Raw genomic sequence first — 19315 nt, forward strand, 5'->3', positions numbered from 1 at the left:
TACAGCGTAGACCAGCGTAGAGTTAACGATATTATTGACCTCTGCTTTGCTTAACAGTACATCGGTATTGATTTCCTGTAATTTGAATGCATCTTTGCCAACAAGTCCACCTTTTTCTTGCCTTCAACCCCCGCATGTGGAAGAACCCAAAGGAACGACACCTCTACACCCATATTACGGAAGTCCAAGAGCATCTGAAAGACTTGATAAATAATATCCTGCCCACGTGATGCTTTCCCAGACCTGCTGATGAGCTACCAGAAGCTATGATGAAACGACGCGTTGACGTATCACAGTAACGGCCCAACCCGCTCAATGCAGCGTCTAGGTAGGTATGAAACCAGTGTTGCCAAGTCCGCTTATTATAAGCGACTTTGGGCTTGTTTTTTTCTAAACTCGCTTGCAAATCTCGTGAGTCGCGGGTTGCGGTTTTTTGGGCTTGTTTTTGAACGTGGAGTTGCTTATTTGGGCTTGACTTTCTTTCCGAGTGAAACTCCTTGAATATCTCTCGGCGCCCTATAATAAAGCAAAAGACGAGTGGTAGGTAGTTTGTCCCTTCCAAGCCCTCGTTTCCTGTTTATCGCTCCTGCCCAAGTTGACCGGGCGTACACCCAAAACAAACACTGATAACAGCCTAGAGAGGAGGCAGCGCAAGAATGAGCTCCAGTAAGTGGGGAAAATATAGAAAAAAAATATAAAGAGTGGGAGAAAGAGAGCGAACTTACAGAATGGATCCGAGCTCAGATGGGAGACAGTGGCGCTAAAAGTGGATATACACTATTTGCAATACATAGGGGCGCCGCACAAGAGGACTGCGCCAAAACAATGCGGCGACATTATTTCTCTAGTTGCATTTTCTGTATTTAACAGCTGTGCATATGAAATGCGCTGATTAGGCACCCATGTGCTCCTTCACCCCCCCCCAAAAAAAAAAAAAATAAAAAATAAAAAATTGTGTCCGCATACACCTCTGAAAGTAGCTGCGGTCCTAATGGGAGACGTACCAAAGGCATTCCCCAGATTTTGCAAGTGTGAAATATGTGCTCACCATGCTGATTTAGTTCAACATGCTAATACAGAGAAGCACACACACACACACACACACACACACACACACACACACACACACAAAAACTGTGCACCCTTCTCTTCTATGAGGCTAAGAACCATGGGTTTTACTGCTCCAAAACACAATGAGACAAAACAAAGAAGTGAGCTACACTACTATAGAGCTATACTGTTTAAAATCGGCCTATTTTACACAATGTTGTGGGTTGGCAGTTGGGCTTCTTTTGGGCTTGTTTTCATAGAGCTGGTTGCTTGTTTCTGTCGCAAGATCTGGCAACACTGTGCTTGTGTTCAGAGGGAGAACCATGTCCGGGTTACTGAAAGCAGGATCCAGTGAGTTACTCTGTGGACTGCAACGTAAGATTGTTTGGGACTTTAAGCACACCTTTAACACTATCGACTGACAGCACTCTTCTGATAAGGTCAGCCTGTCCCGTTCAAACTGCAACAGGACAAAGATGCAAATCACACAGAGCATTGAACAGTTCATTACGGGAATGAAGATGGACAACTGGACTGCAGCTCTGCTCACTGGCACTGCCTGCTGTATTGGAGCTCTGGCTGTGCTGGTGAAAAAGACCAACAGTCAACGAGAGACGAAGGAAAAGATTGAGAGAGCCAGAAACAGGAGAGAGGAGAGCTTACAGCGGGCAGAGCAGGTGGTGCTCCGGTACAAACAGTCGGTGAGAGTTCAGAGCCTTGAACTTTTACCTATTTAGAGAGAAATGTTAACGGTTTGTCTGTTTATAGTTCAAACCTGACAGAGTTTTAGGCATTACTTACCGAATCACTGACAGCTTTATTTATTTATTTTTTTGTCAACACGCTTACTTGAGCATTAAAATAAAAGTTAACAAGACAAACACAGCAATAACATACTGCTATTCTGGATTATTTATTGCATTAACACTCACTGGCCATTTTATTAGAACCACCTTGCTAGTACTAGGTTGCACTGCCTTTTGCTTTCAGAACTGCCTTAGTACTCCTAGATTTATCATGGTATAGATTTAACAAGCTCATGGAAAGATTCCTGAGAGATTTTGGTCCATGTTGGCATGACTGCATCATGCAGTTACTGCAAATTTATTGAGTGGAGATGATGTGAATTTTCCATTCCATTGCGTCCCAAAGGTGCTCTAGTAGAGTGAGATCTGTTGACCGTAGAGGCCTTTGGGTACATTGAACTTATTGCAGTGAAAAAATGAGAGATTCTTTTTAATTATTTTTTTCCCAGTTTGTGATGATTTGAGCATAGTGCATTATCCTGCTGGAAACAGCCATCAGAAGATGGTATACTGTGGTCATAAAGGGATGGACATGGTCAGCTGTGGTGTTTTAATGATTCTCAGTTGGTACTAAGGGGCCCAAAGTTTGCCAAGCAAATGTCCCTGCCATCAAGGGCGTAACTTTGGGTCCAACACTGGGGGGGTTAAGCTCTCTGATTATTTATTTATTTATAAAATCATTTACTTTTCTAAAAGGATTCAGGAGATTTTGGGTTAACTGTATTAGAAGTACATCGTAATGCTTTTACTATGTATTTATTTAACTTTCTTTGTTTTTACTCTGCACCTTCAACAATTTAGAAAAGGCTTACATTTTTCACGTTTCTTCAAACAATAACAAATATCTTTCATGAACCTGTTTTGTTTTTATTTTGGAGCCCCTCATTCCACTTTTAAAGAAACTGTTTTAATTTGGCCAAATATAATAAATACAGTATTTTACAGCAGTCTGTTCTCCACTGAGCACGTGAGAGTTTAATGCAATCTTTACTATTAAACATGATCTGTAGAGAAAAAAGGTTTTAACTTGATGTGTTTAAAATATAATGAGTCTCATCCTGGACCTTCTGGGACTCTCATCGTCAGTCCTGTTATCAGTAATAATATAAGTTATTAATAACTAAATACATAAAATGTTATGTGTGGATTCACTTGAGTAAAACCATATTATTGTTTAATGAGTTTAGTTTATTACATATGACAGGTATTGTACTGTGCCGCGTGTGCGCAAATAACCACTTTTCTTTTTCTTTTGACTCATTGTCAGATTAGGAGGAGCAGGTCTAACAGAGCTAGCTAAAATATCTGAACCGGTATTCATAGTGTGTCTGATACACAGCGGCATAGTTATTAAATCATCAGCTAACAATACATATACATTTATCTCATTTTTATTTTTTCGCTTTTTTACAAGGGGGTGTTGTCGACTAATTACGCGCATGCCTGCTATCATTACAAAACCACCACCACCAGCCTGAACCAGCTGATACAAGGCACGCTTTTATGGTATTTATGCTGACCTTTGATAGGGTCAGCATAAATAGTCTTCTATTATCTGATTTTAATGGGCCTATGCAAATTGTAGCCTCAGTTTCTTGTTCTCAGCTGACAGGATGACACCCGGTGTGGTCGTCAGCAGCTGTAGTTCAAGTGCTTCAAGGTTTGACATGCTCTGTGTTCTTCTACATAATGTCAAGTTTTCTGAAAATGTTCAGAATGCAATAACTGGAGAAAGAGATCACCTAGGATTTTCAAATTGATGCCATTGATGCATCTGCTAAAATCTCGGATGATTCTTAATGCCAATCACTGTCATCAAAGTGACAGTATTTTCAGTGGTTTATATTTATTACGATTTTAGCATTTCTCATTCCTGGTTCTTAGCCCTTTGAAAGGCACTAAGGCTCATAATACACTCCATTAAGATCTACCAAGACCTGATAATTATGTGTTTTGGAAGTTGTACTTCCAGGGGATTTGTGCCACCTAAAGGTTCTACTGGCACGAGGTTGAGGGGTGGCACTGACGGCTGACAGTATTTTTTTATTACTACAATAAGATGCATTATTTATAGACACCATTTTAGAGGATCAGGACATTTTTTTTTTTTTTTTTTTTACAAAAGAAACCTGGAATTTGTGGGCAGTGAGTTTGGTGGTTTCAGAATTGCATTTGTACTTTATGCAAATAATGCAGTTCAGGTGGCTTTGTCAAACCATGGCGTCCTGCTTGCACTGGGGTGGTTTGCAGTCAAGTAATGATGCCACTGGAATGAGAATTGGTATCACCAAGTCAAAGGCCGTAGATCTCAGCTGGAAAAAGATGGAATGGTCGCTCCATGTCAGGAATGAGTTATTGCCCCAAGTGGAGGAGTTTAGGAATGTCTGTCTTGTTCACAAGTGAGGGGGGTGGGGTGGGGGGTGGGGCAGAAGATTGAAAGATTTGCTGCAGCGTTATATATTTTCATGACATAGTGATTCTGTGTGGGTGTGTGTCACTGGTCTTTTAGCATCTGATGACTGACTCCGCTTTCATCGTGGATCTGTCCCTCTCTGAGCTGACAAAGAAACTGAAGGAAGGCTCGCTGAGCCCCGAGGATGTGCTTTACTCTTACATGGAAAAGGTTCAGTATCCAAATGTTCACTGCTGAACATAACAAACACTCTTTCAGACCAAAATCCAAATTGTACACTAGGAAATCAATTTCATTTTTCATTTTCATGTCATATCTCAGTGGTGTTTACTTTTGACATTTGTCCTATTTGGTACTTATTGTTTCTTAATACACAGAAATGTGTTTTATTACAGTAAACATGTACACACATTCCTTCTATAAATATTTTGACTACAACATCAACATCCTTTTCAGGAGAATCTGCTAATCTGAACCTGTCTGTGCTGGTTTCCCTTCCCACAGACTCTGGCTGTAAACAAAAAGCTGAACTGCTGTACTGAAATTTTGCTGGAGAGCTTGGATCAGTTGAAAACTGTTGGCTCCAACAAGGAATGTCTCTTGTATGGCGTTCCAGTTAGCATCAAAGAAAATGTTGCATTTAAGGTATAATTGTCTTTATACAATGCAAGCACGTGTCACATAGGATTTCCAGTCAGTATTTCTGAGTCTGTTATAGCATTCTTGAGCATTATAGCTCTTTTTCTTTCATACACATTATCTTTTTTTTTTTTTTTTTTACAACACAAGAATCATGACTGTTCTTGTGGTGTGGTCATTAACCTGGATCAGCCTGCTGATAAGGACAGTGTGCTTGTTCAAGTCCTGAAGAAACAAGGAGCTATTCCCTTTGTGAAAACCAACTTGCCCCAAGCCCTTTTGAGGTAAATCTTTTATCAATAATTCACATGATAAAAAACTATAACACATTAAAAACTGTTGCTGCACTTCCACTAGTTCCTGCTCAGCGTGACTCGACTCTGCACGGTTTTTAGGGTTTTCCATTAGGTCTTGGTACGAGGTACTTTTTTTAGTGCCCACTCAGCCGGGGTTCCGATCTCAAAATGTGATGTCGAAGAATAGCCTGCAGCTGGCCAGGGAGTGTCATCACTACCTGAGTCATGAGAGCGACTCTTTTGCCAGAATCAAACACACCATTTTTAAAACCCAGAAAATGGGAAATGGAGACACACAAACCAACAGTAAGGTGTAGATGTTTCTGTGCTTGGTGTATCAGGAGGTCTCCAAGCTAATGGCCGTGTTTGAATCGCATAAAAATGACTTTTGCCCGCATTGCTATATCAAGTCCACCCACATCAGGGTGGTACGCAATTGTAATAGAAACAAAACAAAACCGTGCCAAGTCGAGTCACGTTGAGTACTAGTGAAAACACAGCATATGTGCATTCATTCAGTTGTCTTTACCTAATCCAAATGTACATACTGTATTATGTAAAGGCTCAATACCTGCCTGTGTTTCTGTGTCCTCTTTAAGCTATGACTGCAGTAATCCTATTTATGGGCAGACCGTGAACCCCCATAACCCCCAAAAGACCTCTGGAGGTTCATCTGGTGGGGAGGGGGCTCTCATTGGGGGAGGAGGCTCCCTGCTTGGTATAGGCACTGATATAGGTGGCAGTATCCGTATTCCTGCCTCATTCTGTGGGATCTGCGGTATCAAGCCAACAGCAGGTCGGCTGAGGTGGGTCTTATTCAGTCAGTTTCATGCAAAATTATTTGACAGTGATGAGTTCAGGCTGATGATATTGTTGTGGCCAATTTTCAACTTTGTGAACACAATAATGCATGTGACCTGAGATGTTTAAACTCATGCCATTGATGCATCTACTAAAGATCTCGAATAAATTCAAATCTTAGTGACCCTGACCCCAAGCCAAAGGTTAGAGGCCAGGTTTTCTGAAGATCTTGATAACAATGTCACCTAGGATTTTCAGATTGATAATATAAATGTATCTTCTAAAAATCTTGGACAATATGAATCTCTGGGAACTTGACCTCAAAGTCAGAGGTCAACTTTTATGTTCATCTTTTGAACGTGATAACTTGAGAAACATATCGCCTAAGATTTTCAAATTGATAACATAGATGCATTTACTAAAAATCTAGATTGACTTAGTTTTTACCATAATAATGCCAATCAGAGGAAGTGACAGTATTCTCAGTGGTTTATATTTATTATAATTTTAGCATTTCTTATTCCTGGTACTTGCTTAGCCATTTCCTTCTGAATTGATATGGTGAGTAAAGTCAGTAAGGCTCATATTCCCCCCATTAAGATCTACTGAAACTTGGTAATTATGTGCTCTAGAACTTGTGCTTCCAGCAGAAGTACCACCTAAAGGTTCTACTGCCAGGAGGCTGAGGGGCAGCACTGACAGCTGACGGTATTTTTATCTTTATTTGTTAACAACAGTTTGCAGGGGCTTCATCCAATTTGTCGAGGGCAAAAGTCAGGTAAGGAATATGTCACATTAGCATATAAAGTAAATTACTTAACAAGCATATAAAGTAAAAGTTACTTAACAATTATATAGTAATATTATATACAAATTCTGTGGATCATTTGGTTCATTGATTTATCTTTCTTATTGAACTAGTGCTCTCATCTCCTGGACCCATGGCAAGAGATGTGGATAGTTTGGCTCTGTGCATGCAGGCACTTCTTTGTGACCACATGTTTTCTTTGGACCCCACTGTTCCACCACTGCCTTTTAATATGGAGGTGTGTCTTGTACTGTAGGATTTGTATCCTCTCTTGATAATCATTTTTTTTTGCCCCTCAGCCTAAAAGGCCAATTTTCAACTTTGTGAACACAATCACTCGAGAACAATGTGACCTAGGATGTTCAAATTCATACCATAGGTGCATCTCAGTGACCTTGAGGGCTCTCTCTCTCTTTCTCTCTCGCTGTTTTACAAAGTCATGCACTAAAAGTTTAGTGCTGTTCTAATTCTTCATTTTGATCTATGTGAGGATTAAAAAAAAAAACAAGATATGGCTTGTTGTTGATTTGCTTGCTGTGGATATGTTGGTAAGGCAGAGTTTGTTAGATTTTATTTAAAAAAAACTGGCTCCATGACCCTAAGCTGAACTATGAAGTTTCCCTAATCAAGAGAATTTTTTTTTGGACAGATGGTTGCTGTCTACATTAGCCTGACCTCACCTGAATTAAAATGTTGGCATTAACAGTACAGGACTTTTGGCTGTAACCTTAACCTTTACAAATTATTATAAGTTAATTAAAAGGTATCTTATTCTGTTTAATTGACTAAAAAATGAAAATGCCTCATCTGTAGATATACAGAAGCTCCAAACCTCTAAGGATTGGTTATTTGGAAAACGATGGTTACTCACAACCGTCTCCAAGCATGGCCCGAGGCGTCAGAGAAGTCAAAGCTCTGTTAGAGCAAGCTGGGCACACAGTAAGACAACAACCCACACCTACACTATAGTCACTGACAAATTATGTAAGTGATATGAGCCATATGTCCTTAATGCTGTCATTTGTGTCTTTAGTTGGTCCCTTACCATTTACTGAACATGAATGAAATTGTCCCTGAACTATTGGGAAGGGGTGTATTTGCAGATGGAGCTGCCACCTTGCTACAAAAACTGTGAGTTGTTCTTTATCATAATTCAGTTAATTAATTCTTGTTAAATAATAACTACAGGTTTTCTTTTCTTTTCAGTGCTAAATGATAGCTAATAGCATGATAAACTAAAATAAAGAACCTGCTAAACAACCATACATCACCGTGCTGCCATTGCTTTTATGAGCGCATGTTGTACCGCTTTTTGAATTTATTACAGTAAGTCTCAGTTTTCTGTCTCTATTTTTTTGTGTTCCAATAATCCCTTTCATTTCAGGAAGGGGGGACCTGTGGACCCTTGTCTAAAGCCTCAGATTTTTTCTTACAATCTCCCTAAGTGGTTGAAGAAAATCATTTCATTCTTGCTCAAGCCCGTGGTGAGATCTCTCATTCTGTTACCGACACATTGGTTTGAAAATGGCAGTTTGACCTGATAAAACACACCGTGATGTGCTAGAATAATGCTGATTTTTGTTTCTTAATACCATTCTTTTTTTTTTCTTTTTTTGCAGTTTCCTCGTGCTTCTGCCAACATTGGTGCTCTTTGCGGAGTTCGGTGAGAGAGTATTATTTACACTAGTCATTTGTGCTTGATTCTTTGTTACAGTTTTGTATAATACATGTGCTAGGAATAATATCAAAACATACTAATTCATTTTCAGATCTGTTCCAGATCTGTGGAAGCAGCATGCTGCTGTTGAGGTACTGTTAGCTTTCAGCTAATGCATTGTCATGAATGAAAGTATAAAGGGGAAACTGATTTTTTTTTTTTTTTTTTTTTTTAGGACTACATTCATGAGACAATAGCACATTGGAGGAGCTGCAACATTGATGTGCTTCTGTGCCCCGTGATTGGACCAGCCTACAACTTCCTTTACTGTGGCAAAGTTGCAAGTATGGTATACTTAGTATGAGAGACAATTTAGTCTTTCTAACTGCCACTTTGTTTCCAGCACATTGTTGTCTATTCATCATCAATAACCTATTTTTCTTATCTGTTGTTTCAGCTGTTCTCAGTTACACAATGCTCTACAATCTCCTCAACTTTCCTGCGGGTGTAGTCACTGTTTCCACAGTGACTGCAGAGGATGAGGAGGAACTCAAGCATTATAAGGGATGTTATCAGGACATGATCGACAATCTCTTCAAAGAAGTAAGTATCTTGTACCAGTTACGTAGGACTGATGAACACAAGGTGTTATTGAAACTAATTGAGCCCAGGTTTTCATGCAGGAACAGTCTTTCAGGATACACTGATGTAAAGTCTAAATTATAGATACATTTATTATGGCATACTTGTAGATGGGTGCCATGTGGACCTTTCTGTCCTGGGAAATGTAGATCTCATCAGGATGCTCCCTGTTACTCCTCTGTGTGTATGATGACAAGAGCTTGTCATTGGAAGTTAGCCTTCTTATGTTTCCTTAAAATGTTCAGTCATTCCTGTGCTTTTTTTAAGAAATGTGTGATGACCAAGATAGCTATGTGACACCAGGGAACCTAGAGCTGTTTGCCTGCTTCACTTAAGTTTCACAGATGTCAAAGAATGTAAAGAATGTACAATAATGGGTGACCCACTGATGCTGCCGGAGAAGTCAGTGCCAGACTGATTCTCAGCCAGCCTTTACTTCTTTCCCCCCACATTTTCTGTGTTTCACCTACTTCTGTCTAATAAACGTGCATCTAAAAAGTGCCAAAATGGCCATTAATTTAACCCCTTCGGTCACGATGCAGGACTTTTGGTGGGGAAAAAAAGTCACCTTCTGCCTACATTATCTATTAAGGTAGGACATGTCAGAAAATTAATATTACAGTACAATATATAGATATAGAGCATTTAATCTTAATTCTGTGTGTGTGTGTGTGTGTGTGTGTGTGTGTTTAAGCCAGGTTAGAAAGAGTCATTTTGAAGCATGTATTATAATAGTTACATTGAGAAACCACAAGAGGGTAGCAAAGCTTCTGGATATTGTCAAAAAAATGACGACCAAAGCTTGAAGATTTTCTTTAATAAAATACCAGCAGTTTTTTTTTTGGCTCTTTATGAAAAAAAATGTGATGTATAACTCTTCAATATTCACTTCAACTATATTTATTATTTATAGTTCAATAATATAGTTCAATATTTATTTAGCGCAATAAACAGGTGCAATATAATAATCCATTTTGTAATCTATATCTTTATATAGTATATTCTGTCCTCCATTATGTACATATTATTTATACTGTACATTTTGTTTATACAGATGTTTATCATTCTATCTGCTTTACCTCTTAAACTTTTATATTTATATTTATTTTTTAGTTTACCTCTTATACTTTATCTCATTGTATCCTAGCTACTGTTTGTCCTCTGTACAATACCTTTGCTGCTGCTACAATGAATTTCCCCACCGTGGGACTAATGAAGGGATTTCTTATCTTTACTTATCATGACTTGACATTGTACTGAGTACACTGATGGTGGGTATGATTATGAAACAGCAGGCCCTTGAACACAGACATGTTAAAGGCTCATCCATCCTACACAGAACCAAGAACTGAACCAGACCAGACTATTGTGACTCTGATATTTGTAGAGGTTTTGTATTTTTTTTTTTGTTCTAGTGGTTCTTTCAAATTTTTATCTTTTCTTAGTGTCCTCGTGGCCACGCAAATATATACATAATATAATAAATATATGCAGAATCCTGTGGGGGGTCCAGCCACAGAGTGTTAAGTGACAGGAGTGTGTTTTTGTGCTCAGGCAGTGAGTGGAGGCGAGGGTCTGCCTGTGGCGGTGCAGTGTGTTGCCCTGCCGTGGCAGGAGGAACTCTGCCTGCGCTTCATGAAGGAAGTGGAACAACTGGTCAAGCAGAGCAAAATGTAAAGCCTGCTTTCTTTGTCAGTCTCACATGAGAGGCTGCAGACTTCAGAGGTGACATGTTAACTTGAGTATCTCCTGCAAATATAAGCTAAATGTCATAAATTCTGGAGCATTCTCTGCACTACAAATATAATCGTGACATTTTTTTGTCTTTTGTTTGCTGAAAATTAAATAAATGTTAACTGTGAAAATTACGTTTTGCTATGTTTTTTGTTTTGTCTTGCTTTCACCATCCATTTCATGTTATACAGCATGAAAAAGCACTATAAGCTTGAAAGAAAATTGGAATCATGTCAACATTAGGCAGAGGCAATGCTATCACGTGTAAAAATGTTGAAAATTAGGATTCTGAATTGGTATTGAAAGTAATACGTCTGCACAGAATACGCCCGTGTTTCTTTGCTCTTAGCTATCTGACATATTGAAATACAATTAATTCTGTATATTCTTCCAAAGTCAAGCCAGTTTTATTTGTAAAGGCCAAAGTCACATGTAAATGTACAAAGGGCTTCACAGGCAATAAACAAATAAATACATTTCAAAAATTGAAGTCACTAACTTTAAAACTGAAACTACTGTATGTGTGCGTGTTTGTTCGTGCATCTGTATTTCTTTCTTACTGAGTTAGGTGATGGAGGTGGCTCACATTACATATTTACACAATATTCAAATCTACAAATTACTGGCCCTAAATGATCCTGGTGTTATAATGAAACACACAGGAATTAACTGCATGGGGCATGGTGGTTAGCACTGCTGCCTCATAGCTAGAAAGACATCTAGAAATTTATCTATCTAGAAACATCAGAAATTTCCCCTTTGGGGATGAATAAAGTATTCTATCTATCTAGAAGGTCTTGGTTCTATTCCATCTTGGCCCGGGCCTTTCTGTGTGGTGTTTGCATGCTTTCCCCGTGTGTGTGGGTACTCTGGTTTCCTCCCACAGTCCAAAGCCATGCAGTTACTGGGGTTAGGTTAATTGGTCACGCTAAATTGCCCATAGGTGTGAATGGTTGTCTGCCTCTCTGTGTTGGCCCTGCAACAGGCTGACAACTTGTACAGGGTGTACCCTGCCTTTCGCCCTACGTTAGCTGGGATAGGCTCGAGCCCCCCTGCAACCCTGAACAGGGTAAGCGGAAGAGGATGGAATTAACTGAACTTAAAGTTCTCTCTCTGCTAAATAAGGCAGCCCGGCTGTTTCAACAAGATCACACAGTCCCATCAATTTCTGCTAGAGGAGTTCACCCTTTCATCAAAATATGTTGAGCTTCCTCTCAAACATACATGCAACCGGTGCTTTTAAATAATAATTTTGTTAGAGGGTTACTTGCTCAGCTCCTTTTTGACCCTCTAATTTGCGCTGTTGTAGGTAGAAGGTGGTTTGTGCATATAAATTAGTGATGTGTTATTCACCCACAGTACTTTCTACTTCCATTGGAAGATTTTTTGCTTGCGTCTTCACGCTAATTTACCCCCTAAGTTAATGTGTTAACTAATTCATAGACTCAACTCTTGCAAGTAACATGCAAGAAAACACTCCAGCTGAAATATTGTCAGTGGCTGCCAGTTTACATGATGAGTAAAAATAAAAGGTATTTTGGAGCAGTTTAGACTAAAAAATTACCCAGAACAGTTTCAGAACACTGTATTCTTTTTTTTTTAAATTTACGCATGTGTGTGGAAGTGAATACAGCTTCATTGTAAATGCAGTGGAAGAGAGATTTTTGAGAGATGTGAGTTTGCTATTCCAGAAAGTTGTCAGCTGACAAAAATAAGAAAGGTTGATGCAGAATGTAGAGTTTTTAACATCCCATTCTTAATCCATATGTTTTAATATGATGTCGGCCCAACCTTTGAAGCTATAACAGCTTCAACTCTTCATCCCAAAGTTGTTCTATCATTTTGAGGTCAGGACTCTGTGCAGGCCAGTCAAGTTCTTCCACACCAAACCTGGTCATCCATGTCTTTATGGTCCTTGTTTTGTGCACTGGTGCACAGTCATGTTGGATCCCCAAACTGCTCCCACAAATTTGAGAGGATGAAATTGTCCTAAATGTCTTGGTATGCTGAAACATTATGAGTTCCTTTCACCGGAACTAAGGGGCTAAGCCCAAGTCCTGAAAAACAACCCTACTCCATAATCCTCCCTCCAGCAAACTTTACACTTGGTACAATGCAGTCAGACAAGTACATTTCTCCAGGCAACCTCCAAACCCAGACTCATCCATTGGAATGCTAGACAGAGAAACATGATTTGTCACTCCAGAGAACACATCTCCACTGATCTAGAATCCAATAGTATTTTACATCACTGCATCTGACGCTTTGCATTGCGCTTGGTGATGTCAGGCATGGATGCAGCTGCGTGGCCATGGAAACTTATTCCATGAAGCTCTCTATGCACTGTTCTTGAGCTAATCTGAAGGCCACATGAAGTTTGGAGGGCGAGACAAAGATTGAGCTATTTTGTTATAATGACAATAGGTATGTTTGGAGGAGTAAAGGTGAGGGTTTCAAACCTAAGAAAACTGTTCCATCTGTGAAGCATGGTGGTGGTAGTATCATGGTCGGGGGCTGTTTTGCTGCCAGTGACTACCTTTAAACCTCCAAATTCTTCAGCCTCGGTTCAAACCAACAGCTAGATAGTGTATTTATAGAGCTGGACACAGTTGGGTGTTCCAACAGGGTAATGATCCCAAACAAAAATCAAATCTGGTTTTGTAATGGATAAAGTAGGTTGACATAAAACTTCTGGAATGGCTTTCCCAAAGCCCTGACCTCACACTTACTAAAAATTTGCAGACTACATTTCAAAGCTGGGCCCATGTCAGGAAACCAGGTCATTTAAATTAACTCACAGGTTGAAACAGATAGTCTGATTAAGTACAATTTGGTTGGTTGCCTACACTCCAGTGATTAAACAGCTCAATCATGCACTGAAGTCCAGAGGGATCAAATTGCAGGTTGAGTGGAAAATGGACTGTGGTCAACTGTGGACAAGTCACACACACACACACCACACAGTCAGTGTGTTTTAGTTGTTTAACAGAATACAACACCCACCCTAGTCATCTATTTCCTTCGTCTGATCCTGTTTACCACCAAGAGGGTTCTAGGTTCATCGCTTCCACTTACGTCCGGTCCGACCCTATCATGTAAATGCCAGTGTCAGCTGTCTTGGGGTCATAGATGGTTATGGTTACATGACCAAACTTTTCTAGACCTAGACTTCTGGTCACTGAATGTTGGACATGAACAACTGGTTCTTTTAATGATATACCAGATATGTCAGAGGATGGTTGGGTCAGAGTGTGCAAAAACATCACTCCATGCACATAGTTGTTTACCAAAGCACTTTGGAATGCCTCACAAGCAGGAGGAATGGAGGCTTATCCCATTCCACTGCTGAGCATTTTTGAAGTAAAAAAAAAAAGAAAGAAAAATCAAGGTTTCTCCCTCAGTCTCTACTCTTTAAATACCTGTGCTGCCTGACTCTTCTCTTCTGTCACTAAGCTGATATTTTAACACAAGAGGAGAGATGTGGCAGTTACCACAGACACCAAGCACAGGACTCCCATAGTGATCTCCCACTCCCTGAACATTTTTCCCCTAAATTCCTCCCTGTAGGATTGCTCAGATAGGTCTTCACCAGTTTGAGGTGCAGGGCCTTAGGGGTTACCTGTCCCTTTGTAGCTGGACTTTCTAAGGAGGATGCTGGGAGATGATGATGGGAGATAGGAGAATGAGGATCTTAAAATGAAAAGTAACACCATGAAGAGACAGCAAACTTATCAGCTCCCCAGCTAAGTTTTTTTTTATTTTTTAATTTAATTTAAGATTGAATTAGCTTCTAGGTTTAGGGTTCATTTGAGATTTCTATTTAAATACTGTCTATTCTGTGTTTTTTCTTTTTTAAATCAAGTTGTATAGCCTTCACAAAATTATTCGAGGGATTGTGGTTTCAGTAACTTGTAGTGGATTAGGTGGATCCAACTTGATCTTTCCTCCACCTTTACTGCAGTGGGAATGGATAATAATACCTAAAATCGTCCCTCACACCTTGGGTCAATCCACCTTTTCTTTTGGATGGCCTTTATCAGGACCCAGTCTCCTGGGTTTACCAGCTGGGGGAGCCCCTGGTTGGCGGCCTCTTGTCTGTTTTTTTTTTAAATGATGTGTAAGACTTAATCAATATGTTTTTTAACATCATTTACAAAACGGGTGCCATTATGACTACATATTTTCTCTGGAATTCTGAATATTAGAATTATTTCAACTAAAAGATGTTTTGCCATTGTTATAGCATCTGCATGTGCAGATGGTAAGACTTCTGCCCATTTAGAAAACATGTCTATAATAACTAGAGCGTATTTTTGTTTTCACATTTGTTTAATTCTATAAAATCCATGCAAATATTTTGAAAGGGTAATTCTGTGTGTGGGAATTGTCCTCTTTTTGGTCTCGCATTACCTTGTGGGTTATGTTTTGCACATATTAGGAATGATTTACAAAAATTTTGAGAGTAATTTATAAACCTATGGATTGTGAATATTTGATCTACTAAGTGTACATCAATCCTGTTGAGATATGGCATGGCCCATGGTTCAATAAAGCAACTATGTCTCAGGCAAAAGCGCTGCCTCTTTTGCTGCAAGGTCAGCTTTTGAGTTCTCCAAAGAAATAGGGAGATTATTAGTGTATGATTGAATCTAGGAGACTCAGTATCAGCTGTTCATGGTTGATGGGTTTAAAAGAAGATGTTACCATCCGACCATTTCGCCACTGTAGTGCAAAAATGTGGCACGTGGAGAATGCATATTGACTATCAGTATAAATGGTGTCTGTCTTTGCCACTGACGGTTTGAAAGTTTTGTTCAGTGCAATTAATTCTGCTGCTTGTGCCCAATAATGTTTAGGTAGTCTTTTACCTATTAAGATTTCATTACTGTTGACTACAGCAAATTAAGTGCAATTAGTCCAGTCAGGGTCTTTCCTGCTGGATCCATCCATGAAAAGAGTCAGGTCAGAGTTTGGTATTTGAATATCTAAGTCTGTGTGGTTACAACAGTCATGGAGTTCACCATCATCTGCAGTTGGAAGTAGAGTTGAAGGGTTCAGTGTGGTGCGTCTTTCTATGGTCGTATGTAATTGTGACAGCAGTACAGTCAGGCAACTTAAGCGTCTAGCTGGTGATAGAAAGGCTATTTTATTTTGAAGGAGCAGCGCGGCCACAGTATGAAGCACCTTTATTGTTATAGGGTGAAAAAGCACAAGAGTGCAGATGCCTCAATTGCAAGTGCCACTGCTACAACAGATTGAACACATAAGTAAGGCCAGTGTAAAAGGATCAAGTTTTTGTGAATAAAAACTTACAGATTAACCCTTCCACCACCTCGCCCTCGCCCTGTGCCTCATGGTTTCTGGGTTTCCTGAAACAGAATATGTGAATTTCCCTCTTGGGATGCAGTTAACATATGCACAGGCTTTGCATCCTCTTTTTTTCTTTTCTAATTTTGTCTTGCGCATGCTTTGTGCATGCTTTGAATATTCTAAAGGAGAGGCCAAGGCATTACTTCTGTGATCCACTTGGTATTTTATAACAGTTAGACAGTTATGGCCTCAACTCTCTGAGTAAGGCATTTTTCAGGTGTTGAGTACAGCTACCCTTGCCAATATAGGGTTCAGGTATTCGAATTTAGTTCAATTCCATTTTATTTATACAATGGCAAATTACAACAGTTGCCTCAAGGTGCTTGAAGGCCATAAAGTGTGTTTAATTCTTTCAGTAATTGTGCATAGTATTTATCCACACTCATCTGCTTTCTGTGGGCATGAATTAATCTTGGTCCAGCCAGCATGTGGCTGATGCTGAGATTTTACTAGGGTCAGTAGCCCATCGAGTCTAGTTCTCAGATCACGATCCACACTCTCCTTCTGTGAATCATTGTCTTCATTTCTTGGCAGCTCATAATTGTAGAGTTGAAGTTCACATGCTGCTGGCTCCACTAGTACAAGTTGTTTTTTCAATGGCAGTGCCAAAAAACTTCCTTGCTGGATGCTTTTTGCAGGTCATGCTGTCTCTGTCAAGTGTGTCCTGGCTTGACGGTGGAAATCTTCTGCGGATCCTGCATACCTTGCCAAAGTTATCTTCTATTACCCAGCCCTGGCCTGTCTTAGGATGGCATTGATAAATGCGCACTCCATCTCAAACAAAACTTTTATTCTGAATGATCTGATTCAGGCCCAAGACCTGGATGTCTTGTTTGTGTCTGAAACTTGGCAGACTGAACTGGATCACATGCCCTCGTTGAACTATGTCCTAAAGTTAGTCATTTCTCAGCACACCTTGTTCTTTGGGACGTGATGTTTTGTGTACCAATGAGTGAACGCAGAAAGCTTAACTTCATTTGAGTTCCAGATTATCAAAGTTGGAAGAACTCATCTGTTTTACTGTTTTTTTTTTATATTTAATATTTAATAATTTTTTTAACATTCACAGGGACGGTACTGGACTACATTAAGTTCTGTATCGGAAATGTGACTGTTAGCAAAAACATCCGGGTTTTCCCTAACCAGAAACCCTGGATGAACAGCCAGGTCCGTTCACTCCTCAAAACCCGTGTTGCTGCCTTCAGGTCAGGCGACAGAGCTCTGTACAGTGCTGCTCGAGCTGACCTGAAAAGAGGAATTAAAAAAGCCATGACGGACTACAGGAGGAGAATAGAGTCCCATCTGTCCAGCAATAACACACGAGAGGTGTGGCAGGGCATTCAGAACATCACAAACTTCAGAGGCTGTGATGTGACTGCAGGAGACCTGAGTGTGTCACTAGCAGAGGAACTTAACTTTTTCTTTGCTCGCTTTGAGACACTTCAGGACCACCCATCTGCCCTCTCCCCTCCCTGATGGACATCTACACCTCCCGCTGCATCAGCAGAGCCAGGAACATCATCAAGGACAGCTCACACCCTGGCTTTGACCTGTTTGACCTGCTGCCCTCTGGCAGGCGCTACAGCTGCATCAAAGCCAGAACAAACAGACTCAAGAACAGTTTCTTCGCCAGAGCAATCACCACCCTGAACTCACACACTCACCCACCATAACTGTGCCACACCCACATCTCTGTGCAATATTAGATTATTTATACTGAACAATATCTAACATTCCTATATTGGTAATATCCAGTATTCATTCACTAGTGCAATATTCATCATCTTCATTTTTATATGTATGCACTTATTTACTTTTCCTACAATGTACAGATGCACCAATGTATGTATGTATATATTTTTATACATTCTATTTTTTGTATATTTTATACATTGTTTATTTTCTGTATATTTCTTGATTATGCTAGACTATAATATTTTTATTTTTTATTTTAGAGAATTTGATTTTCTATTGCATGGCACTGAACAGGAGTGGCCCTCCTATCTCATTGTACATCCTGTATAATGACAATAAAAGGCATTCTATTCTATTCTATTCTATACCGTCCACCTGGCCCATGTTCCAAAGTTCACTGATTTTCTGACTTTGACTTGCAATTCATTTTAAAATTCTTATGTTTGTTTTTAAATATTTCCACAATCTTGCCCCGCCTTACCTCTCAGAGCTTCTTCACCCCTCCCTACCTTGTCGGTCTCTCAGGTCAGCAGACCAGCTGCTCCTGGAGGTACCAAGATCAAGAAGGAAGCTCAGAGGGGACAGGGCTTTCTCTGTTGTTGGTCCTGAGTTGTGGAGTGACTTGCCTTTGCATTAGAGAGACCCCTTCACTGTCCATTTTTTAAGTTAATCTTAAAACCCATCTTTTTTCCTTGGCTTTCAACTCCAGTGGGATCTAGGATGTAGTTTTAAACTGTATGTTTGTTTTGTTTTGTTTTTATGTTTTTATAACCTGAAAGAGTTATTTAATTGTTATTTAGTTGTTAAGTTATTTATTTGTGTTTTATTGTACAGCACTTTAAAACAACCACTGCTGACACAAAGTGCTTTATAAGTAAAGATGGTATGGTATGGTATGTAACATATACTAGCAGTCTCAAAAAAATCACAAAACGCCTAAACTTCATGAAAATTCTTCATAATCATTAAAAAGCGATACTGGCCCTGTATTTACTTGGTATCGGATCGACACCAAATCTTGCAGTTTTGCACACCACTAATTCTGACCAATGATGGTTCCAAGCTTGTGACTCAATTTGTCGATCCTGTTGGCATCTCTGGCACTGATGCTGCCCTCCAGCAGACAACAGCAAAGTAGTTGGCACTTGCTACCACAGACTGGTAGAAGATTTCCAACATCTTGCTGCGCACATTATAGGATCTGAGTTTCTTTAGACGACAGCTCTTGGGAGAATGAATACACTGACAACTTTATCAGAGTTAAAAGAATTAAGGCCCTTTTTAACCCTAATCGGTGTCTCACTAAAGAAGGACGTAACAGTGAACAACGTCACCCGTGACGTCAGACTTAACAATCCACATAAGGCCAGCCTGTCACATTTCAACAGCTTTGTTTGCAGGGAC

The 19315-nt window shown here is 39.7% G+C and overlaps 1 protein-coding gene across 3 annotated transcripts; it reads left to right on the plus strand.

Annotated features, from left to right (window-relative positions):
* Positions 1-269: 269 nt before the first annotated feature.
* LOC115778925 (fatty-acid amide hydrolase 1-like) lies at positions 270-10960 on the plus strand. 3 transcript variants are annotated; one of them, XM_030727303.1, is made up of 15 exons: positions 270-328; positions 4366-4479; positions 4774-4914; positions 5059-5192; positions 5804-6010; positions 6743-6783; positions 6927-7051; positions 7627-7752; positions 7847-7944; positions 8198-8297; positions 8433-8476; positions 8583-8622; positions 8706-8814; positions 8928-9073; positions 10667-10959. In XM_030727303.1, exons 2-15 carry the CDS (start codon positions 4372-4374, stop codon positions 10787-10789), a joined length of 1542 nt encoding a protein of 513 aa, XP_030583163.1. In that variant the 5' UTR covers positions 270-328; positions 4366-4371; the 3' UTR covers positions 10790-10959. The 3 variants fall into 3 exon arrangements, with proteins under 3 accessions (XP_030583163.1, XP_030583162.1, XP_030583164.1); XM_030727302.1 differs by lacking the exon at positions 270-328 and adding an exon at positions 1371-1727 and having other exon boundaries at positions 10667-10960; XM_030727304.1 differs by lacking the exon at positions 270-328 and adding an exon at positions 1475-1751 and having other exon boundaries at positions 10667-10958.
* The last annotated feature ends 8355 nt before the right edge of the window (positions 10961-19315 follow it).

The sequence above is a fragment of the Archocentrus centrarchus genome, chromosome 4, assembly GCF_007364275.1.
Source record: "Archocentrus centrarchus isolate MPI-CPG fArcCen1 chromosome 4, fArcCen1, whole genome shotgun sequence".
NCBI classification, from domain to species: domain Eukaryota; kingdom Metazoa; phylum Chordata; class Actinopteri; order Cichliformes; family Cichlidae; genus Archocentrus; species Archocentrus centrarchus.